General features: G+C 39.4%; 2 protein-coding genes across 2 annotated transcripts; one reads left to right on the top strand and one right to left on the bottom strand.

The window, feature by feature from the left end:
- Positions 1 to 2,566: 2,566 nt before the first annotated feature.
- LOC104116784 (uncharacterized) lies at positions 2,567 to 7,404 on the top strand. The gene is made up of 9 exons (XM_009627720.4): positions 2,567 to 3,026; positions 3,140 to 3,187; positions 3,306 to 3,375; positions 3,534 to 3,624; positions 3,705 to 3,766; positions 4,142 to 4,410; positions 4,508 to 4,541; positions 4,622 to 4,753; positions 6,847 to 7,404. Exons 1-9 carry the CDS (start codon positions 3,006 to 3,008, stop codon positions 7,032 to 7,034), a joined length of 915 nt encoding a protein of 304 aa, XP_009626015.1. The 5' UTR covers positions 2,567 to 3,005; the 3' UTR covers positions 7,035 to 7,404.
- Positions 7,405 to 21,706: 14,302 nt separating this feature from the next.
- Positions 21,707 to 24,066, bottom strand: LOC104116783 (large ribosomal subunit protein uL5z-like). Its single transcript, XM_009627719.4, has 5 exons — positions 23,928 to 24,066; positions 23,701 to 23,808; positions 23,571 to 23,613; positions 22,460 to 22,655; positions 21,707 to 22,150 (listed from the first exon to the last, which is right to left on the bottom strand). The coding sequence occupies exons 1-5, from the start codon at positions 23,928 to 23,930 to the stop codon at positions 21,955 to 21,957; spliced, it is 546 nt and encodes a 181-aa protein (XP_009626014.1). The 5' UTR covers positions 23,931 to 24,066; the 3' UTR covers positions 21,707 to 21,954.
- Between the last annotated feature and the right edge of the window lie 309 nt (positions 24,067 to 24,375).

Raw genomic sequence — 24,375 nt, 5'->3', positions numbered from 1 at the left:
TCTTTATCTTAGACCAGATGGCTCCAACAAATTACTCGGGAAATTCAAGGAATTTGAAACAAACGTCCCATAGAGAGCCACGTTGTCTGATTGTTACAATGACCATGACTGGTATAGTCTGCTCGATAAGCTCGACCACAAACGACATTTTCCGCTCATAGAACTCGCCCGCGAGGACGACCTCAACAAGCGGAGAGACTAACGGTATGGGCCAAAAAATACATTTGATATAGGCAGGCCACGTCAGCATCATAATAACCTTCATCGGCCGCCACGTGTTATCAGTAAGATTTCAATAAAGATCTACCCCAGGTCGAAGTGTCCTTGAGGCGATGAAGGGTGTGGTCGAAGAGTCAGCGAAGATCAAAGTCGTGAAGTCGTCGTAGATCAAAGTCTAGGTTGAGCATTTTAGACAGAGTTATAACGTCTAGTTTTAAGATAAGACAAAAAATATTCTAGTGGATATTCTCTGCACCTGTACTATTAGATTTTTTAGGAATATGTTCCCTATAAATATAAAGAGACATAATGATAGGGGACATGATATGTTCACTTGTAAGAAAATACATTGACTTTATAGAGAAAATCTTGTCATCTTACAAGCACACGAAAAGAACATTTTTACTAAGATTCTTGTCTAACTTTTCCGTTTGATCCAAGAACAACTTGAGTGTTGAAAGGCTCATCAATAATTCATCATTGGCAGAAAGAATATCTATAAATTTTACCCCTTTTCGGGTGACTCACACGTTTTTATTTACTTAAATGCCATTCATTGCTACTTATTATTATTTAATGCTATCTTTAACCTTTTTTGGATCATTGAATACTATTATTATTGCTCACATTTATTGCCATTCAATCAAATATACATACTATCTGCCATAAAATTGATAACCTTGTCTTTTGGATATTAATATTAGCTAAGATTGACTCTATTTTATTTAAATTTAATTGGTTGAACCCAGATCTAAATTTTTGGGTCAAACAGAGTCCAAACGATAATGAGTAAGGTGTGTTTGAGTAAGCTTATAAGTTGGCCAAATTATTTTATACAATGTAGCTTATAATATATTTGATAAACACCATAAGCGTTAATAAATTAATTGTTTATGAAGATATGTGCAATGTATTTTGGGGTTGGTATAAACACCCATTGCAAATAATTTATGGGTTGTTTGGTGCAATGGTGTGATAAATAAGGATATCCCATAGGGTGGGATAGCTCATGGGATTAGCTGCCTTACCATTTATATGGGATAGCTAATCTCATCATTTTAGTGCAAAATTTATTGTGAGACTAGCTAGTACATATAACTAAACATGAGATAAATACAATCACCAAAATCGATCTCGAAATTATTATCCTCGTCCCGTAACACCTTTTAAAATTTTTGGAGCATTCTACCCTATTTTTTCTATCATACAGTTCGATTTTGTATTGCTTTTGACAATATTTGATGCAAAGCATAGAACTTTCAAAATATTTTAATATTTTAAAGTTGTTTAACAATTCAGGTTTATATTTTGATGTGATATTTTATTAGTCAAGTTTATTTCTCAATTATCATTCATTTTTCAATTTTCAGTGAATTTTATTTGCAATTCACATCTGGTCATTTGTATATAGGATTGTCTAAAGGGAGGGTACTGGGTTCTTAAGGGGATTGGCTTCTGGGTGATACTGATAAGAGGAGGATTCCTTAAGGGTACTGTGGGGATTAAGGGTACGTGATAAGGATATTTTTAGGGGTACCAGTCCTAAGGGGGTACTTAAGGAGGCAATAAGGGTACTTAGGGGTATTTTTAAATTAATTTGTTTTAAATATTATATTTAAATACAAACAAACTTTAGTGGATGAAAAAAAATAAATACTTCTATTTCAATACTTATAAAATTAAAACTACATATTTCTTTTGAATGATTTACGAATTTTTTAATAACTTTTATTGGTTCTTCGATTGAAATTGATAGCACTCGTTCTTATGTGTCCTCGCTATCTTCAGTTGATAGTATTTTACTATAGGCATCATCGTCTTCTTCAATTATTGTTTATAAGGCCAAAGTTTCTTCTCTCCGCTTTACTCAAGCATTTCAACAAGTCTTCATTTCTTTCATCATCGCAAACATTATTTCTAACAATTCTTTTAGGAAAACCTTGAAAATCATGACTATATGTTTCTTATATGTAATGAATAAACCCGGGATGGTTAGGATTTGTTTCAAAACAAGGACTTCTCTTTTAACATTACTATTAGTCAATCAATTACACGTTTTTTTACCAGTTTAGGAGCTATTTTTAATGATAAATAATTAAAATAATAACAAATAGCAACACAAGTATAATAAAAATAAATTCGAAAGTTAATAATAATGCTAGAACATTAATTGCAATGAGAGAGATAGAGAGATAGGGGAGTTTTGTGTGAAAATTGAAAGAATAAAATGAGGTTATTTATAATTTTAAAATAGAGCCAAAATGTATTTGAACAAACTTAGAGATTTAAAATATAAATTAGGGGATAAGAGTGTTAGGGGGCTAGGGAGGCAAAAATAGACATTTTTGGCTGTTCCCAATACAAGAACGGATGCCTTTAAAAGAAAAAGAGCATTAAGGGCACACAGTTCTACCGGTACTATTTTCGGTACCCTCCTAATCCCCGTTTCCTTTTCCTAAATCCCCTATCGGCTATCGCTATCCCCAAATTGGACCGGTACGGAGCGGGACCGATACCGGTTCGGGTACTCTCCTCCTAGATCCCTAATTGTATCCAAGAGATTGGATGTCCATTTTATTAGTCAACCCCGCAGCGTTTAGTACGCCATAAATTAGCTTTAACCCGACCCGAGACCCAGACGGAAAGTCGCTTCAAAATTCATTCAGTATAAAGAACCCAATCCTCCAATTTTGGAATTTCGCATATCTCCCGCCAAAACTTGTCGCTCGAAATCGCCATTTGATTTGAATTTTGAACAACACATCTCTTCCAGTCCTAGTTTTCCGATGTCAGCTTCTTCGGCCAAGGTTTTATTCCTGAATTCAGCTTTACATGTTTATTTTCACCCTAAAATCTTCAATTCTTAATGTTAGGGTTATCATTTCTACGGCTTTTCTGATTTTTACCTTTTTGGTTTTAGATGGAGGCCCTTTATAGCAAGCTCTACAGCAAGTACACTAAGCTCAAGGTATTTGCAGATTTTTGCCGTGTTCATTTTTTTCGAATTTTATTTTTACATTTGTTTTTGAACTATGCTGTCTTTTCCTGTTTACTAAGAGTATGATTTTTCATTAATTTTTTGGTAGAAAGAAAAAGACACGGATATGGAGAACCTGAATATGGAACAAGAGCTGAAATTTGTGAATTACGTGGCTGGTATGTTGATACTTGACTGCTTACCTTGATATGTATCCAATAATTAAAGAAATTATGGATAAAATTTATTACTTGGAGAACTCATAGCTGCCCCATCTTTAATTACATTGAGGCTGAAACTTGGTTGAAGGCTTGACATGCAGCTTTGTTTCTTCCAGCTGCCGAACAACTGATTGAATTCGTGAGAAGTGAAAATGACAGACTACGCGAACAAGTCAACGCGTTGAGGAGTGAAATGGCATCAATGAGGTGTCCACTCTTGGGAAAGGCTTGCTTAATTGAATAAGAATATTGAAAAGAATATAAATGTGTACTTAACCTGTATGCAGGGTTGCCAAAGATGACGAGAAGATTCAATACCAAAAGCTTTTGATGGAAGACAACCTGAAGAGTAAGGATAAATTTGGGAACTTTTTAATTAGCTATGGAAGTTCGATTCATGGTAGAATTCTTATTATGTCCGTAGTCCAAAGCTAGTTCTTGAGGTGAGAATTACCAAGAACATATAAAGTGAAGAATGGCTATAGCTGATTCCCTCATCCAATGTGGGATACTCGAGCAAAGTCATCATGCATTAGTCAAAGCTTCACTTATTTCTGTGTAAAGGCAGCTATGTATTGCGTTTCTGTAGAGATTTTAGTGTTTCTTATGCTGGTTTTGCTGTCTGTTTGAACTTTTGGAGATAATAGTTGTATTCAGCCGCTCTGTTGAATAAATGTCCAATTTTGAAATCCATATAATTATATAGTTATTGCTAATGCTGCAGTTAAAGAACTTAGTGATGAAATTCAGAGACTTCAACAACATGACCGAGAGGGATCTGGTTTCCATGCTAGCACTGATAAAGGAGAAAGCAGACAAATTATTACTGTTGGAGATTCTCTTCCAGATGCATTGGATGGCTCAACCATAGCAAACAAGAAACGTCGTAGGCAGTCTTTGCCTAGCATACAAGACGCTGTTTCACTGTCTCCCAGGGAAGAACTTCCAACTGGACTTGCACAACCTAGTACGAGTTCATATAGGTACACTGAGGTCAGTGCTACTCTCCAATTTCTATCACATATGCTAGTTTATGCAGTAGAGCTGAGTTGGGATTTTACTGTGCTGACCATCTGACAATATTTTTCAGCCTGCTTGCTGTAGAAGAAATGCTGACATTTCAGGTTTGTCCCAACTGTTAATTGTTGTTTTAAGTCTGTAGTATCTCCTCTTATGTAACTACTATTTGGATGTGATATTTTAGGTGATGGTGCAGCTGACATCTCTCCAACCAAGTGCATCTTCCAAGACGTTTTTCAGTGGCTACTCGGTATGAAATTTTCTACTGTGACGGAAAATGAAGAATTATGCATCTCAGCGCTTCATGAGTCAAGTGGTAATTTCTGGAGGAACTCTGAAGTCCTGGATCTTGCTTCTTTTTTTCTGTCCCCTTTCCTCCTTTTCAATTCCATTTTCTACTGCCTAATTTGTAGATATGTTATAATCCTTGCCGAAATCTTTGGAATTTGCAGAGGCATTATTCAAGTTTCAATAGTTTTCGAAAATTTGCCTTATTTGATTTTATTTGGCCTAAAATTGTTGCTTCTTTTCTAAATTATAAATTTGACCTAATAAATAACTAGTTGGCAGTATATCCATTTTATTTTATTTTATTTTTCCTGCTTTGCTATGTTTTTTCTTCTTTCAATTAAATTGAAAACTAAATTTTAAAGCTTGTATAAATTAAAAATTTGGGAATAAGTCGTTAAGCTAGTGTTTGGCCATAGATTCCCAAATTTGTTCTGAAAAATTTGATTTGGGTGAAGTTTGGTTTGAAGATGAAAATGTGTTTGGACATCAGTTTTTAAAACATATTTCTCAAATTTATTTTGGAAAAACATGAAACATGACTTATACCCACAAGTTCTAAAACCTATCACAAATATCCAACAGTACCATTATCAATAACATTCATTATATTATTGTAAACCATAGTCCTGGACATAAATAAATTTGATACAAAATTATCATTTTTATAATGAACTACATGATACATCAGGTGACCGAGAAGACGAAGCAACCTTGTTATAAAATAATAAATGGTGGGCTCTTTTATAAAGTACAAAAGTTTGGGGTAATTTTTAAAAAATGTAATAATGATATTTTGGCCCAAAACTAGCTATTGAGCTGGTTTTGGGATTTTGCCAAAATGTAGGCAAAATCTATGGCCAAACATGTGTTTGCCAAATAAAACCCAAATTTATTTTGGCAAAATCTATGGTCAAACGGGTCCTAAGATGCATTGTTAATATTAATTTGTCTTGTGAAGGGGAGTCAAGAGATAATGTGAACAACAGCCTCAATTAATAGAAGCTAGTCAACAAAACAACATACCCAGTATATTCCCATAAGCGGGGTCTGGAAATAGAAGCTAGTCAGCGAAACATGAAATGGTGCTCCCTAATAATCAGAAACCTAGATGGTTTATAAGAAATTATTTGATTTTTACATCTTTAGTTTCATTTCTATCTGCGATAACTGAAAAGTTTTTTCTTGGCGTTTGGTTGACCGTTTTTTTTGTTGTTGTTGCAAAAACCCTGTTTCAAAAATTTGAACCAAATGCCACCTAAATTTCATTTTTGTGATTTTACTGACTGCTGCTGTATAATGACCTAGCAGGGATTGTTTGAGTGGTGAACTTCTATACGTTTAATGGTGTAAATTTTGAGCTAAATGATTGTCACTTAAGTCTCACTTTAGATTTGCTACCATAGTGCACTCAATTGTAATTACATCTTCGAGTTAATTATCTTTGGTCAAATACAATTCGACCATCAGATTATTTTAGTTTAAATATGGCTTTGAAAATCAATCAGATTTTCCACTGAATGAACTTAGCTGATCTAAAGCGGGCTGGACTGGATGTTTTTAATCTTTAGAAATCACTAAATTAGAATGGTAGCACTTAGTCCCCTTATAAGCTAGCTATTTAATGTTGAACTTCATTAGATGAATCAGAATTTTGAATTATCCAATTTTCCCTTTGTTCTTCTTTAATAATGATGTGGTGTGATATTCTCACACATGCAGAGTGCTAATAGGGATTAAGATAGAATAATGGGGTCTCTGGGTGTGAATTACCTGCAAGTCCATTTGATCATCTAGCCAGACTACTATGTTTCAGGAGCTTCTTGAGGTTTTCATGTAATGTGCTTTATGGTCTTTGCCTCTTTTTAGTTCACACATACTGACAAGGAAGAGCTGCCCTATGTTTGTATTGTGGATTACAAGACAGTATAATTGTCTCATTACTGTATGCGTTGAAGAAGTGTGATATCGTTGTTTTTGAGCTCTGTGGTGCTTTCCTGTTTCTTCTGTGTTTTTTTTGAGTGAACTTAATCACTCCAAATTTCAGATATATTCTTCATTAATAACAGCTGTGCGCTTTTGGAACTTACATTCTGAAAGTCATCCTTTTGGTTTGTGCAGGACTTTCTTTTAGTTTGACGTTGATAAAGAATGCATCTGAAGAACTAGAATTGGTGTACCGCATGCTGTCACTGGGGACCTGTGAGAGAGTGGCCCCTGAGTGGATGAGGGATACAATCATGTTCGGCCCAAATATGTGTCCAGTTTTCTTCGAGAGGGTGTCTCGTGTTATTAAGCACGGTTTCTAACCCCGTTTCTCACGTTTTTCTAACTTAGAACTTCATGCTGTGTAATTGTTCTACATGATTTCAGTAGAACTATAGGTTTTAAATCAAATCCATGTTCTTATAAGGTATTCCAGATGGAGACCGCTCCTGTATTTCAATTGGTTGATTAGTAAAGCCCATTGTGCAGGAGATTTTGTGTCTTGAGGCCAAGTGGTTTCTACAACAGGATGTCCAACCTATGTTTCATCATCAACTTGAATATTATCCCTCTGCAGCCATTTCACTCTCACACTACCACAAAGAGCTTTTCCAAATTGTTGAAATCAACTTGTACATTCGTCCTGGTTCTAACTAGCATGTGTAAACAATCAAAAGTTCTCGCCTTTACGCACCTTCTCTGTTTCTTCAATCTTATTTGAATGGTGTTTAATTGTGAAGAAAGGTGATACATCTGTTTTCAACCATAGCTTGTAAAGCGTGCCTGCCACCTAATACAAGCTATAAAGGAAATCAAGATTACCTAATTAACATCATGATGACAATTCACAAGCTTTATGAGCAAAAAGAAGGTTCCCTATATCCCTGGTGATCTTCACAGGCTCATTAATGTTGAGAGATGATAATGTAAGACCCACTTCCGAATTGCATAAATGATTGTTGTTCCCTAACATCCCTCCTTCAAATCAGAGTTCTGTTTCACTTGTCAAGCTCTAAGGTATCCAAGAAGCAGAAGTTTCAACTTAAGGGATGCATTGCCCCTTGTGTTGCAGTAGTAGGCTGAGTGTTCCGTTTTCTTCTGAAGAACTGAAAGTTGAAATTCTGATAGATATCCATCCAGCCATTTCAAGCACAACACATGCGGCATGATGCAAGAAAAGTTAGACAAGATGATTAGAGAAAGAGAAGAGACTAAGGGTGTGTTTGGTACGAAGGAAAATGTTTTCCATGAAAAATGTTTTACTAGAAAATATTTTTCTGGAAAATGAGTGATTTTATCACTTATTTTTTCGGGTTTGAATTTAATTATTTTTTTCAAAATTCATACAAAACCAAAGGAACTAATGTGCTACTTTACTTTTTCACACAAGACCAACGTTAAAATTTGAGCTTGATAACTAAAAAGAAAATACTTTATTTTGTTGAAAGAGAAATTATCTTTTCTACCACATGAAAGGAAATTACTCATTTTGTTGAATGAAAGAAAAAAATATTTTTTCTACATCATGAAAAGAAAATACTCATTTTGTTAAAATGAGAAAATACTTTTTCTACGGCATGAAAAGAAAGTACTTTTTTGTTGAAATGAAAGAAAATATTTTCTCATCATGAAAAGAAAGTACTCGCTTTGTTGGAACAAAAATATTTTTTCTATTTAAGGAAAAGAAAATACTTAGTTTGTTGAAAAGAAAATACTTAGTTCGGGGGTTGGGGTGGTTTGGGGGTGGGGTGGGTGAGGGTGGGTTGGTGGGCATGAGGAATAAGGTGGAGAAGGTTGAAAAGAGTTTTGGAAAATATTTTCCCTCCTTTTGACAGGGAAAATATTTTTCTCCCATTGGAGGAAAATGAATTGATGAGTGTTTACCCGAAAAACGGATGAGTTGAATTTGTACGTAGTTCTAAGGGTATGTGGTATAGCTTGACACAAATCGTAAGAGTAAGTAGAAGTATCGAATATTGACTATAAAGAAAAGATACAAACCGAGTTGAAAGGAAGATGACTTATGAACAAGCAAAATGGAATTATGTATGAAGCTCAAAAGGATAATCTCTTAATGTGGGAATGTATCAACGATATTTGAGTTACAGTGTATTAATGACTTGATTCCCTCTTGCAGGAATAATAATCATCCCTCTTATAGTGGAGGGATCCTACTTTGGATATAAAAAAAATACATAGTGGGAACCCATGATAAATCAGTTTTTCCCTAATTTCCGCCGAGATTCCCTTTCTTAGTACGGTTGTAACAACTCTTGTCTCTTAGCTCGATCTTGATCGGACTTGGTATCGGTCGATTTTCAGGCTTAGAGCTCGATGTGGGCTCGAGCTCGATATTAACTCGGGGTGCGGTATTGACTTGGGCTCGTTATTGACTGACCTCTGGCTCTTAAGCTCGATTCCATCGCTTCTCCTCATAATTCGATTTGGATTCGAGCTCGATAATGACTTCGAGCTCGGTATTTGATCTATCCCTGAAACTCGAAACTCATTTGTACCTTCTTCGGATCTCATCTCGATATTATGAAGACTTTCTTCGGTCCATTATGTTCTCATCTCGACCAGTCGTACGAAGGCCGAAATCGGTTCCGACTGTTTACAGATAGTCCCCTCATTTCTCGGGAAGGATGCGGCGAGAAACGACATGATTTTACAACGGCACGATTAGATATACACTGACATTTGCATCGAACCCGACCACGACGTACGTGATAGCTGTCCCATCGGTTCAGTTTACCAAGGCATTTAATGCGTGTCACACAATTGTCGGCCACTGCTGATATTGCACCGCCATTGCTCAATCTATAAATAGCCCCCATTTTCACCATTTATCACTTTTACATCTTCGATCTCCAAATTTTCCAAGTTCTTTCTCGCATATTCTGAGTTCATCTATAAATCTGTGATTTTCACTGCAAAATCTTTCTTCTGTGATTTTCACTGCAAAATCTTTCTTCTGTGATTTTCACTGCAAAATCTTTTTTTTTAAAAAAAACCTTTGTCATCTCTTTCTATTTTCGATCTTTAAAACCAGAATGGCGAAAACATCTAAAATTATTCCTCAAAAAGAAAATGCTTCTTTTTCACAGTCTGCTGCCGACAAAACACCGGTGGAGTCACGACCTGAGGAGTGTGTTCCCGGGGCATGTGTTCTTACCTCCGATTTTAAGATCGACAAAGGCTCGTCAGTTCCTGGTCGATGCGAGACAGTATCGAGGTATATGTGCTCGATAACCGAGGGGCATCTCGAACAGATAAGGAAAGATTGCAGCTAGGAGAACAAAGAAGTGGTAATCCCGGCTTCCAAGAAAGATATTACTACTCATGTGAAAGGATTTTTAAGTGTGTATACCTACCCTTTCACGCTAGGCCCCCTCGACCCTGTTGTCATCGATTTTTACTGTCAATACCAAATAACCCTAGGCCAAATCCATCCTTCCTTTTGGCGGATCATTATTCTGTTTCGCTTTTTTGTGAACAAAATCGAGGGAATGCCTTTCACCCTCGATCACCTTATTAGATTGTACAGCCCCCGCCTCTTTCGAGGTGGGTTAATAAAACTCCAGCGTTAGGCTACCAAGGTGTTGTTCTCGGGCATAGACGAGAACAAGGATCGAGGCTGGATGGGAAGGTTCGTTCGAGTGAAGACTTCGGACCTAATTCCGACCGAAAATATGTCATTTCCCGAGGAATGGAACATGAAGCGTGAGTATAATTCTGCTATTATCTCCTATTGTTTTGCCCCTTCGTTTCTTTGTCACCGATATCGGTTCCTTGGATGCCCGGCGCAATTCCTAACTTTAAGAGCTGGGTACGGGACCTGGCTTCGACCTCTACATACGTCGAGCGCTCGTGGCGTGATTTTTCAAAGGGTCGATGGGAGGCCAAAAATCATGGTAAGCTTTTTTCTCATGTCTTTGATAGTTCAAATGAAATGTTTTCCATATACATAACCAATTTTCTTGTGTGTAGGCTTGGGAAAATATGCGGTTTTGAGGCCCCCGTCTGGTGAGGAAGAGACGCCGACCCGGGTCCCGAAACCGGCGAAGGCCCATAAGAGAAAACGGGTATCTACTTCCGAGGATCCACAACCAAAGACAAGGGTAGCTCGTAAGCCGAGGAAGAATACCATCCCTTTGACCGAAGAATCAGTTCGGCATCTAAGGGATGAAGACGAGGAAAAGGAAGAAGACAATAGGTCTGTACTGGTGGCCCGAGTGAAGAAAACCATCGATGCCCCAAAGGCAGCTGTATTGATGGTGGTTTATGCGCCTCTGCCTCGAACTGAGGGGATATCGGAGAAGGGTTCGGGCAAAGTCCCCGAGTTGCTGGAGATCAAGGATGCCTCCCGCTGAAGTCAACAAATGGTAGATATATCTGAAGGGGCCGGCCCTGAACATCTCAGAACCGAAGAGAATGCCCCAAGCGACTCACTTGGGGAAATAGTAATTGGAGACTCGCCTACTCTCCCCACTTTTTTCGAATGGGCGATTCGAAAAGCCCAAGCTTTGGGGACACTCGAGGTAGGCCGGTCTCACGAAAGGGAGGACCCCTTTCGTGATTTGTTTACTGGTGTCGAGGATGTTGCTGGCCCTAGTGAGGCGTCGGGCCTTTTTTATGAAGTGCAACAAGCTCTGAATCGGGTAAGCTCTAACTCCCTTCGTTGGTACCACCTTTATGTTTGTTTTCTTTTCTAACTTCTTTTCTTCTTTCTTCGTAGGCCTCAGTGGTTCATCGAGAAGCATGTTCTCGATCTCGAGCTGAGCTGAGTCGGTACGAGGCCAACATCCGAAGGGTCAATGAAGAGAGAAACGCCCTTAAACTCCTCTGCGGGCAAAAGGAAGAGGAAATCAGGGAGCTCCGAGCCGAGTTAGCCAAGGCTCATCAAGACCAGACCGACCTGACTGAGCAGGTAATGATAATCTTAAAAACTCACGGGCTCGATTCTGGAATGATGACTAATATTTCTATCTCACAGTTGTAGCAGAAGCTTGAGGTGATCGGGCTGCTTCGTGAGGAGGTTGATACGATAAGGGCGAAGACCTTGGGGTGGAAAGATGGCATGGACCACCTTGCTGCAGAAAAATAAACTGCTAGAGCCCAGTCATTATCAGCCGAAAGTCTACTTCAAGGCATAAAGGAGAGGAGCTCGGTTCAAGAAAGGAAAATAGAGGAGCTCGAGGCTCGGTTGGCTTCCGAACTTGCTAAGGCCAAAGCTAAAGCAGAAAAAGCAAAGGCCGATACGGATGCATTCGTGGCCGTCTATCGGGCCAATGTTGATGCCGCTCAGATTCAAGCGAGAGAGGCAACCTAGACCGCTCAAACTCGAGCACATTGGATTGTTGAACTCGCCCGATGCTAATCTCGGAGTGAAACCCTTGAGAAGATCCATGCTCGAGGTTTTGATCTTACAGAAGAGATAAAAAGGGCTAAATAGCTTAAAGTCAATGTTGGAGCCTTGGCTTCCGATGATGATGATGATGATGAGAGCAAGAGTGGGTCCGACAGTGGGGAGGAGCCCGATGGAGAAGATACCACCCCCGGAGATAACCAGGAAACTTAGGGATTTTTCCATTTTGGATTTTTGTGTAGGGTCCTGTTCAGGCGTTGTAAACACTTTTTGTGTATATATTTTTTGCCTCTATTTTATTTTTTGCCTTGTGAAGATTTTGTTTCATTCATGCCTTGTGAAAGTTTTCATAGGTTCGAGGCTTTGGGCAATTTGATCGAATTCGGACCTTGTGGTCTTTGTAACCGAGTGAGTGCTTGCCTGTACTCGAAGTACGTGTATCCCTTAGGCCTTATGGTTGAGTGATTGTTCAGACTCGAAGTAAGGTAGCCCTTAGGCTTAGTAGTCGAGTGAGTGATTGCTCGAACTCGAAGTAATGTAGCATGTAGGCTTAGTAGTCGAGTGAGTGTTTGCTCGAACGCAAGGCAAGAGTATCCCTTAGGCTTAGTAGTCGAGTGAGTGTTTGCTCGAACTCGAGGTAAGAGTAGCCCTTAGGCTTAGTAATCGAGTAAGTGATTGATCGAACTTGAAGTAATAGTAGCCCGTAGGCTTAGTGGTCGAGTGAGTGTTTGCTCGAACTTGAGGTAAGAGTAGCACGTGGGCTTAGTGGTCGAGTGAGTATTTGCTCGAACTCAAAGTAATGTAGCCCGTAGGCTTAGTAGTCGAGTGAGTGTTTGCTCTAACTTGAGGTAAGAATAGCCCTTAGGCTTAGTAGTCGAGTGAGTGTTTGCTCGAACTCGAGGTAAGAGTAGCCTTAGGCTTAGTGGTCGAGTGAGTGATTGCTCGAACTCGAAGTAATAGTAGCCCGTAGGCTTAGTGGTCAAGTGAGTGTTTGCTCGAACTCGAAGTAATGTAGTCTGTAGGCTTAGTGGTCGAGTGAGTGTTTGCTCGAACCCGAAGTAATATAGCCCGTAAGCTTAGTGGTCGAGTGAGTGTTTGCTCGAACTCGAAGTAATAGTAGCCTGTAGGCTTAGTGGTCGAGTGAGTGTTAGCTCGAACTCAAAGTAATATAGCCCGTGGGCTTTATAGTAGTAATGTAGCCTTTAGGCTTAATAGTCGAGTGAGTGTTTGCTCGAACTCGAAGTATGATTAGCATGTAGGCTTTATGGATATTGATTTCTTCGGTATTTTAGTTGTCAGTCCCCGATTTATGGGGTAAGTTTTTCAAACTCCTTCAGTCATGATCGGCCCTTAAACCTGTTTGAATCATGAAGTAGAACGAACTTTCCAAAATATGAGATATCGGTAAAGAAGAAGTTTCTCTATATAAGTCATTATACATGTGTTCGTGTTTTGTGCCAAGGTTCGAGTAAAACTATGCGGGCATGGTTCGTTTTGACCATTTGGCACTTACACTTTTCCCTATCGAGACCCTGTTTGACATGAAGTAACTTTCTTGTATCGAACTTGATTTATTCGATGGTAATGCCCCCCAGTATTCGAGGTTGATTGTAATGAGTCCTCGGATACTGTTAAATTGTTCTAAGTTAGCACGATCAATGGTTGCCTCATTAAAAAAACCTTGCTGAAAACCCCATTTGGGATAAAATCGGTCTAAGGGGAAAAGAGTGCAACGCGTGCTCTCAGGCCTAAGGATTTGTGTTGAATAATTCGTCCATGTTCCTTGTCGAACTCCTACAAGGGTTAGTTTCGAAATATAAACGAACATGTGAGGGTCGTACCTTAGCAGTAGAATCGTTTTAGGTGCGACACGTTCCAATTGCTTGGTAGTTGTTTGCCGTTTATAACACCGAGCTTGTAGGATTATTTACCGACGATTTTGAGTACCTGATACGGTCCTTCTGAGTTTGGACCCAGTTTTCCTTCATTTGGATTTCAGGTGCTGAGGGTGAATTTCCTTAGCACTAAGTCCCCGATTTTAAAATAGCGAAGATTGGTTCTTCGATTATAGTATCTTTCGATCCGCTGCTTTTGGGCGGCCAATCGGACGAGAGCGGCTTCTCGTTTTTCATCCAATAATTCGAGGATAGTATTCATAGTCTCGTGATTTGACTCTTCTACTGTATGTCGAAGCCTGGCATTGGGTTCCCTGACTTTGACTGGAATCAAGGCTTCGGGGCCATATACTAATGAGAACATGGGTTGCCCCCGTACTGGACTTTGATGTTATTCGATATGCCCAAAAGGACTTCGGGTAGAATTTCTCTCCATTTCGCCTTAGCGTCATTCAACCTTTTCTTTATGTTTTGAATGATAGTCTTGTTCGTCGATTCGGCCTGTCCATTCCCACTAGGGTGATACGACGTTGTTAATATCCTTTTTATTTTATGGTTTTCGAGGAATTCCGTCACTTTGCTACCGATAAATTATTTTCCATTGTCACATACTATTTCGGCGGGTATCCCAAATCGACATACGATGTGATCCCAGATGAAGTCTACAACCTCTTTCTCTCTCTTTCTCGAACGCATGTGCTTCAACCCATTTGGAAAAATAGTCAGTCATAAATAAAATGAACTTAGCTTTACCTGGGACCGATGGCAGAGGGTCGACGTTATCCACTCCCCATTTCATGAATGGCCATGGGGATAGGACTGAATGAAGTTGTTCTCCGGGCCGATGGATCATCGGTGCAAACCTTTGACATTTATCATATTTTTGAACAAACTCCTTAGTGTCCTTTTCCATGCTATCCCGGTAGTATCCTGCTCTAATGATTTTATGAATCAGTGATTCGGCATCGTAGTGGTTCCCACAAGTGCCTTCATAGACCTTTCGTAAAACATAATCAGTGTCTCTTGGTCCTAAGCATACTGCCAATGGTCCATCGAATGTCCTTTTGTATAATGTTCCATCTTCAGCCAATTGTGAATCGAGCAACTTTGGTTTGTAGGGTTCTCGACTCTTTAGGGTCCGATGGGAGCTTTCCATTCTTCAAGTATTCAATATATCTATTCCTCCAATCCCAAGTTAAGCTTGTAGAGTTTATCTCGGGATGACCTTCCTCGATCACGGATTTCTATAGCTGAACGACAGTCCTCGAGCTGATCTCGTCTTCCTCGACCAATGACCTCAAGTTTGCAAGTGTATCGGCCTCACTATTTTGTTCTCGAGGTACATGTTGTAAAGTCCATTCTTTGAAATGGTGCAAAGTTACCTGTAGTTTGTCCAAATACCTTTGCATTCTATCCTCTCGAACTTCGAAGGTTTTGTTTACCTGGTTTACCACCAGTAAAGAGTCACACTTGGCTTCAATGACTTCTGCTCCCAAGCTTTTAGCTATCTCGAGACCTGCAATCAAGGCCTCGTACTCGGCCTCGTTGTTAGTCAACCTAGAAGTTTTAATAGATTGCCTAATAGTGCTACCCGTGGGCGGCTTCAACATGATGCCTAGCCCGGACCCCTTTACATTCGAAACACCGTCTGTGAAGAGGGTCCATACCCTGAGGATGTACCCGATTTTAATAAGAGTTCCCTTTCAACTTCGGGTACGAGGGTTGGCGTGAAATCGGCCACGAAGTCCGCTAAAATTTGAGACTTGATGTCCGTCCGGGGTTGATATTCGATATCGTACCCACTAAGTTCAACGACCTATTTGGCCAATCGGCCCGATAGTTCGGGCTTATGCAAAATATTACGATGTGGGTAAGTGGTTAATACGCATATGGGGTGACATTGAAAGTATGGTCATAACTTTCTACAGGCGCTTATCAGTGCAAGTGCCAATTTCTCTAAGTGTGGATATCTAGTTTCTGCTTCCTCTAAGGTTCGACTTACATAATAAACGAAAAATTGCGTACCTTGCTCTTCTCGAACTAGGACACCACTTACCGGTATTTCTGATACTGCCAAGTACAAGTAAAGTTTCTCATCTGCCTTCGGAGTGTGAAGCAGCGGTGGGCTAGATAGGTATCGCTCCAATTCCTCTAATGCATGTTAGCATTCCGGGGTCCAAGTGAAATCATACTTCTTTTTGAGTAGAGAGAAAAATCGGTGGCTTCGATCCGACGATTTCAAAATGAATCGACCTAAGGCAGGTATCCGTCCGGTTAGCTTCTGTACGGCTTTTACACTATCTACGACGGTGATGTCTTCGATGGCCTTGATTTTATGGGGGTTGATCTCGATCCCCGATTCGATATCATGAAGCCAAGGAACTTGTCCGAACCAACCCCGAAAGCACATTTCTTGGGGTTGAGCTTCATGTTGTATTTCCTTAAAATCTCAAACATTTCCTGTAAATGAACCAAATGGTCCTCTGCGCGCAGGGACTTAACTAGCATGTCATCAATATAAACTTCCATTGATTTACCTATTTGTTCTTCGAACATTTTATTTACTAGGCATTGGTAAGTAGTTCCCACATTTTTTAGCCCGAAGGGCATTACATTATAATAATATGTTCCATACTTGGTGATAAATGAAGTCTTTTCTCGATCCTCCGGGTTCATTTGGATTTGATTGTACCCGGAATAGGCATCGAGAAAAGTAAGGATCTTGTGGCCGGTCGTGGCATAGATCATGCGATCGATATTATGCAGTGGAAAAGAATCTTTGGGGCATGCCTTGTTTAAATCCTTGTAATCTACACACATTCTAAGTTTGTTCCCTTTTTTAGGGACTATAACTACATTGGCAAACCATTCGAGATATTTCACCTCCCGAATGGACCCTATTTTGAGAAGTTTAGTTACCTCGTCCTTTATGAATGTGTGCTTTACCTCTGACTGGGGCCTTCTCTTTTACTTCACCAGTTTAAACCTAGGGTTCAGGCTTAGCCGATGCGTCGTTATCTACGGTGGGATCCCTCTCATGTTTAAATGGGACCAAGAAAAACAATTTATGTTATAAATAAGAAATTGAATAAGCTTTTTCCTGAGTTCGAGGGTTAATCTCATTCCCAGGTATACCTTTTGCTCGGGCAGGTACTCGATCAATATAACTTGTTCTACCTCTTCGACCGTTGATTTGGTGGCATCAGAATCTTCGGGAACAATAAAAGTTTGAGGGGTCAAAAAATCCTCCTCTTCTTATTCTATCTCATGCTTCTTCTATTCGGTCGAGGCTGGTGGCTGTGATTGCTATTTGACTTCCTGTTTACCATCGATGCTCGACCTTTCCGGGGTTGATAGTGTTGATATCGGTGTTACATCATCGACCGCAAGCATATCCTTTGCAGCATGCTGCTCCCCGTATACTATTTTTACATCGTCCGATGTTGGGAATTTCATCATTTGGTGGAGAGTCGAAGGGACTACCCACATATTGTGGATCCAATTCCTTTCGAGCAAGGCATTGTACCTTATGTCACCCTCGATTACGTGGAACTTGGTATCTTGAATGGTTCCGGCCATGTTCACCGGTAGAGTAATCTCCCCTTTAGTTGTTTCACTGGCCATATTGAAGCCGTTTAAGATCCGAGCTGCGGGAACAATTTGATTTTGTAGGCCGAGCTGCTCCACGACCTCGATCGGATGATATTCGCCGAGCTACCTGGATCCACTAAAACAAACTTTACTTGAACTTTATTTACTAAGATAGAAATTACCATAGCGTCATTGTGGGGTTGAGAAATGCCTTCTGCTTCTTCTTTGTTGAACGATAAAGTGCCTTGGGGCACATAATTTCGGGCTCGTTTTTCCCTAGTGATTGATACCTTAGTGCGTTTGAATATGGGTCCATGTGGAGTGTCGACCCCACCGACGATCATATGAATGACATGTTGAGGTTCCTTCTGTTCATTTTTTCTGTTGGTATCCCTTTCTCTGAAATGATTCTTGGCTCGGTCGCTGAGGAATTCTCGATGGTGGCCCTCATTGAATAGACGGGCTACCTCCTCCCTTAATTGACTGCAATCTTCGGTCTTGTAGTGACTATGCGTGCCATGATACTTGCACATCAAATTTGGGTTTTTTTGGGAAGGATCGGGTTGTATGGGTCTGGGCCACCTAATATCTTTGATCCTTCCGATTGGCGACACAATGCCCGATGCATCGATGCTAAAGTTATATTCCGATAACTGAGGTGCTTCTGTGGGATCGGCATACTTGTCAAAATCACTTTTGCTCATAAGTCCCCGAGAATTCTGTCCTTGGTCACTTCTTTGATTGTGCCAGGCGGAATTGCGTCCTGAACCATTGTTGATATCGGTCTTTGTTCGACCTTGGATCCCTTTCGACGTCCCTCTGATTTTTAACTACCGACATGTTTGGATGTATTGAACCGGAAGGGGCTCTTAATTGGTCGTCCTCGACCCTGATCTTCGATTGATATCGATTGTGCACATCTGCCCAAGTTACAGTCGGATACTCGTTTGTTTCAGCTGACGCGATGCTATCGAACTCCGCTCGTTCAACCCTTGGGTGAAAGCATGAACGGCCCAATCATCTGTGATCGGTGGCAATTCCATGCGTTCCATTTGAAATCGGGACACGAACTCCCTCAGTATTTCATTATCCCTTTGTTTTACCTTGAAAATGTCTGATTTCCTCATTGCGACTTTTATGGCCCCTACGTGTGCCTTTACGAAAGAATCTGCTAACATGGCGAATGAGTCGATGGAGTTTGGTAGTAGGTTGTGATACCAAATCATTGCTCCCTTCGAAAGGGTCTCTCCAAATTTTTTCAACAGCACAGATTCGATTTCATCGTCTTCTAAATCTTTACCCTTTATGGCATATGTGTAAGAGGTGACGTGCTCGTTGGGGTCGGTTGTTTCATTATATTTAGGAATCTCGGGCATGCAAAAATTTTTTGGGGATCGGTTTCGGAGGTGCACTTGGTAGAAAAGGTTTTTGCACGAACTTTTTGGAATCCAACCCTTTCAACACTGGTGGTGCCCCCGGGATCTGATCGACCCTGGAGTTATATGTTTCCACTTTTTTATCGCTTGCTGTTTTGTGAGTTCCTCGAGTATCTTAGCAATTTCGGGATTAGTCCCTGATTCTTGTTCATTTGATCTTATTATTGTTGGCTCCGTTCTGTGGGTGATTTCTCGGGATAGACTGGGCTCTGGCTTGCTTGGTACCCAGGTTTGACTCTGCAACTGAGCTATCACTACCTGTTGAGCTTGCAACATTTCGAAAATCGTACGCAAGCTGATTCTGTTTTCCTCAACATTCTGGGTATTTCGAGTTGTAGATCGAGTTCCACCGTGAATACTATTTTCAGGGTCGAAACGTTGGTTTGTATTGATGGCCATATGCGAATTAACGTCTACTGGTACTTCGATCTGAGCTCCAACGGTATTGACGAGCGACCTTTCCTCCTCGGTCATCAAGTTGGTGTTTTCATCTTGAAGGCCGGCTTCGTTGTCGATATATAGAGCCATTAATTGAGAGTTCGTAGTTTCTAATCTGAAATGAAAGACACTTCCAAAAACAAGCGTAAAATGGCGTGTTTTGCAGAGATTCGTATCGAATAACCACTGTTATCCTTAGCCCCACGGTGGGCGCCAAACTATTTACAAGAAAAAAGGATGAGTTGAATTTGTACGTAGTTCTAAGGGTATGTGGTATAACTTGACACAAATCGTAAGAGTAAGTAGAAATATCGAATATTGACTATAAAGAAAAGATGCAAACCGAGTTGAAAGGAAGATAATTTATGAACAAGCAAAATGGAATTATGTATGAAGCTCAAAAGGATAATCTCTTAATGTGGGAATGTATCAACGATATTTGAGTTACAGTGTATTAATGACTCGATTCCCTCTTGCAGGAATAATAACCATCCCTCTTATAGTGGAAGGATCCTGCTTTGGATATAATAAAATACACAGTGGGAACCCATGATAAATCAGTTTTTTCCTAATTTCCGCCGAGATTCCCTTTCTTAGTGCGGCTGTAACAACTCTTGTCTCTTGGCTCGATCTTGATCGGACTTAGTATCGGTCGGTTTCCAGGCTTAAAGCTCGATGTGGGCTCGAGCTCGATATTAACTCGGGGTCCGGTATTGACTTGGGCTCGGTATTGATTGGCCTCTGGCTCTTAAGCTCGATTCTATCGCTTCTCATCATAATTCGATTTGGATTCGAGCTCGATATTTGATCTGTCCCTGAAACTCGAAGCTCATTTGTACCTTTTTCGGATCTCATCTCGATATTATGAAGACTCTCTTTGGTCCATTATGTTCTCATCTCGACCAGTCGTACGAAGGCCGAAATCGGTTTCGACCGTATACAATGAGGAAAATGTTTTCTAAAATATTTAAGTCAACCAAACATGGAAAAATTAAAAAATATTTTTCGAAAATGTGTTTCTTCGTACTAAACACACCCTAAAAATGAAAATACCAAATGATAGCCATGGAGAAGTCTTCCTCCAATCCAGGAGAGGATTTTGTGGAGTCCATTGAGCAGAGTGGCAAATAGGATACATTTGAATTATTACGTTTCTATGGATTGAGGAATATCGTGGTTTTATACTCGGGTGTTCCGTGAAAATTTGCACCAATTTATTCTTTATCATGTAAATACCTTTCAGATAGTATGAACTTCGGCTTTCTTTCATCATCGCCCCCGATCCCTCTCTTAAGAGTTTCATATGTTTTTTTGGGCTTTATTTTCAAAAACAAAAGTAGCACCCAAAGAACGACTTCAAGTTTCTTTCGGGAGTTTTAGTAATTTAAAGTTGGAACTAGGACCCAGCCCTTCTTTTAGATATATAATATGTGGGCATTTTTATAGTTAATTTAAGTGATGCTCAACAGCGTAGTGAAATTCGCCTTGGATCCTTTAGTCCATGAGAGTATAAGATTCAATTACATGTATATACACTATGACTTGTGAGTTGTGCCCCACCCCCTTAAAAAAAAGCCCCCGTGAAAACGGCCTTACATTTTCAGTTAGTATTTATATAATCAACATTAACTTCTTGTACTAAGGCATACATGTTACAGTGAAAACTGCCTTTTATCTCTTCACAGCAAGAAAGTTTTATTGATTATGATTTCCTCAAATGAGGCGGCACAGATGAAGCCCTTAATTCGGTAAAAAAATTTAACTCGTCCGATTCCGCTGAGCATCTTTTGTTTACTTTTAACCTGATATATTTAAGCCGCCCATTTTAGGTCCATAACATTTCTAAGACTTGAGAATGCAATCATGCATCCATATCAAGCTTTTACGTTGAGACAGAGCCGTGCAGGAACTTGTCGGGTAAGTCAATTCCTGCAGTCTGATTTGAAAATATTTACTAGTACCAGTTACCTTAATTGATATCTATGCAACCTACGGATTCACAGGCTGCAAATATTGCATTAAACTGATTGCACAAACAGGCATATACTGATTGAGAGATCTAACTATATCAAGCTGTGTTCCCAATGCCGCCCTCAACAAACTGCTTCATTAGTACAGCACATAAAAAAAAAACAGACCCGGAATAGTAAAAGGCTCGGTTCAGGGTAACAATAACAGCATTGATATATATTTGGTTGTATTGCACGCCCAAAAAACAACGCTTAAACAGTGGATTAATTTGTTACCACAATAGCAAACAAATCAGGTATTCAAAGCGTCTATTGTACTAGATTGTGGAGTTGAATGATTCTGATTTAATTGGAACAAAAGAAAATGACCAAAAAAGATGGAATTGATCTGATAGCCAAAATGAGAACTAAAACATCCTCATACGCCACTACTAGAAACTCTCCAAAACTTTCCTCTACGAGTGATATAGATGCAGGTCTACAAAATACATAAACATAAACTTGAGAGGAGACAGACTGATCCAGAAGTTGGCTTTATAAGCTTATCACTGAATGTTTGAGGACTTGTTAAGGATAACTCCTTCATATTTGACCTGGAACCACTTCATGGCATCCTCCTTTGTGACTCTGTGCTGAATCCCAACTCGAGACTTGCACCTGCGGCGACGGGCAACACGGTATCCAGGACGCTCCAATACAACATAGAAGTCCATGCCATAAATACCAGTTGAAGGATCATATCTGTAAAACAGATGACAAAACTCAAGGAGCGGAAAGACATTTTATAGATATGAAGTAGCAGATGCATAAGCTTCAAGGTTAATATAGTAAGACCACAGCAACCATACGGAAGAAACAAGAGAGCAATATGAGAAGAATTGTTTCTTAATAGTCTAGTTCCATTTTTATGCAGTTCAGACAAAAAGAGTTAAAACAATATTCTTGTTTTACACTGAAAAGGAAGACCAGCTACAGACCACCTCATAAGCAACAGCAGCTAAATATGTAAATCGTGAAAGCTATAGAGAGATACTACAAGATGATCCTTACTTAATTCCAAGATCAATGTGCTCCTGAATACCAAACCCAAAGCAGCCGGTCTCACTGAAGTTCCTTCTCAACAACTCATATTCCTTAACTTTCAATCCACTCTCAAGTAGCTGCATAGCTTTCTCCCCTCTGACAGTTACATAGCAAGCTATCTTTTCATTACGCCTGATTCCGAAAGACCGCACAGTATACCTTGCTGTTAATGAGAACCAAGCAAGCACGTGAGAGATTAAATAGTTTTCTTGATAAAGCAGGGGAAATCTGAGATAAATACAACCTCAGTTAAAGAGTCGGTAAAAAAGTAACAAAACAAATCACTGGAAATTCCATTCACCAGCTATTTTACCCGTATCATTGTATGAACAATAGCAGGACACTAGTTAGTTATCCATAATACGTCACAATATAAAATTGTGAGTAACACTGGCACCAACATCTACCAAAAATTATTCGCATGCCTTGTAGCTAAAAGAAACATATCAAGTATAATTACAAAAAAATCAACCAAATAAGTTACTCCCTCCGTTCCAGTTTATGTGAACCTATTTCCTTTTTGATCCGTTCCAAAAAGAATTGACCCCTTTCTAAATTTGAAAACACTTTAGCTTAAACTTCCAATTCTACCCTTAACGAGAAGCTTTTATAACCACACAAATACTATAGACCCATTTTTGACTTGTTTAGGATCACAAATTTCAAAAGTTTCATTTTTTCTTAAACTCCGTGCCCAATCAAACAGGTTAACATAAATTGGAACGGAGGGAGTAGTAGTTATTCAAGGTCTAGTCTAACTGCAGAAAAAAAGGGGCTTGTCTACATGCATATAGGTCGAATTAAACATAGATTACTCCCCATTACCCGACATCTAAACTGCCATTAGTCAATCAACCAACTATGCCACAATGCAAAAACTATTTGGGTTCGGCTACATGAATTTTTGCATCCGTTTCTTTCTGTTCAACATTTAAACTAAAACTAATTAAAAATTAATGCTAAATTAAAACAAATTCGCGGACCAGCAACATGTTCTTCGCGTAGAGCTAAAATTTCCAAGAACCGACAATGTACTTAATAAAAATGTGCCAATTAGATAAATATTCAAGAGCTTTACCCTTGGAGAAAACAGGGGATTGGCCGCTGAGCTGCTCCAAGACCTTAAGCATCAAAACGGAAGTAGACCCAATTTTAGTTTCAATATAATGAAAAAAAAGAAGAGGGAAATTACGAAAAAGGGGTCACACCTTAGCTGCTCTGGTGAGACGATCTCCGCTCTCACCGACGGATATGTTGAGGACGAGCTTCTGGACCTTAATTTCTCTCATGGGGTTGCTCAATTTCTTCTCTGAAGCCTGCAAAACCAAAAATGCTATTAATTTAAAAGTCACATATATACATATTTTTTTGGCACATATATACATATGATTAAACATTAATACTCATGAAACGGAAGTGGCTGAGAGATAGATACCATGGCGCTTCCGCTGGAAGATGTTACAGCAGCAGTAGCAGGGAGAGTTGTTGGGTACTGAGATGGCGGTAAAAAACCCTAATCGTATCTAACTTTATAAATGGTACGATATGGGCCGCAGCATGTGTCGGGTCGTGGCCATTTTCAGAATATGTTGGAAAAAACATAAATAAATAAAACATGTTATAAGAAATTATAATGGATGTCTATGTTATTCTATTATCTTACTCTCAAATGCTTAATGACATATTCAATTATATATTTCTTTATTTTTCATACTTATATAAAAGAATTGTAATAGATGGAAAGAATACACAGTTGAAGAAGAAATAAAATTTCCTCTCTTTCTCTCTATATCTCTTAGCTTATTTTTCATTTTTCTATATCGTTACTTTGAACTATATTTCATAACACGTTATCAGCACGAGACTCTACCGTCTCAAGAATA

The sequence above is a fragment of the Nicotiana tomentosiformis genome, chromosome 2, assembly GCF_000390325.3.
Source record: "Nicotiana tomentosiformis chromosome 2, ASM39032v3, whole genome shotgun sequence".
NCBI classification, from domain to species: Eukaryota; Viridiplantae; Streptophyta; class Magnoliopsida; order Solanales; family Solanaceae; genus Nicotiana; species Nicotiana tomentosiformis.
Note: the sequence above shows the minus strand (reverse complement) of the source record. Positions and strands in the feature narration are given on the sequence as shown.

What these genes read in the sequence shown, in the direction of transcription:
- LOC104116784 (XM_009627720.4), top strand. Translation starts at nt 3,006, where the DNA reads ATGTCAGCTTCTTCGGCCAAG. An exon ending in AGTGAAATGGCATCAATGAG is followed by an intron (nt 3,625 to 3,704) that starts GTGTCCACTCTT and finishes ACCTGTATGCAG; the next exon opens with GGTTGCCAAAGATGACGAGA. An exon ending in GTTCATATAGGTACACTGAG is followed by an intron (nt 4,411 to 4,507) that starts GTCAGTGCTACT and finishes AATATTTTTCAG; the next exon opens with CCTGCTTGCTGTAGAAGAAA.
- LOC104116783 (XM_009627719.4), bottom strand. An exon ending in GTCTCACCAGAGCAGCTAAG is followed by an intron (nt 23,614 to 23,700) that starts GTGTGACCCCTT and finishes TTGATGCTTAAG; the next exon opens with GTCTTGGAGCAGCTCAGCGG. An exon ending in ATCCCCTGTTTTCTCCAAGG is followed by an intron (nt 22,656 to 23,570) that starts GTAAAGCTCTTG and finishes TCTCATTAACAG; the next exon opens with CAAGGTATACTGTGCGGTCT.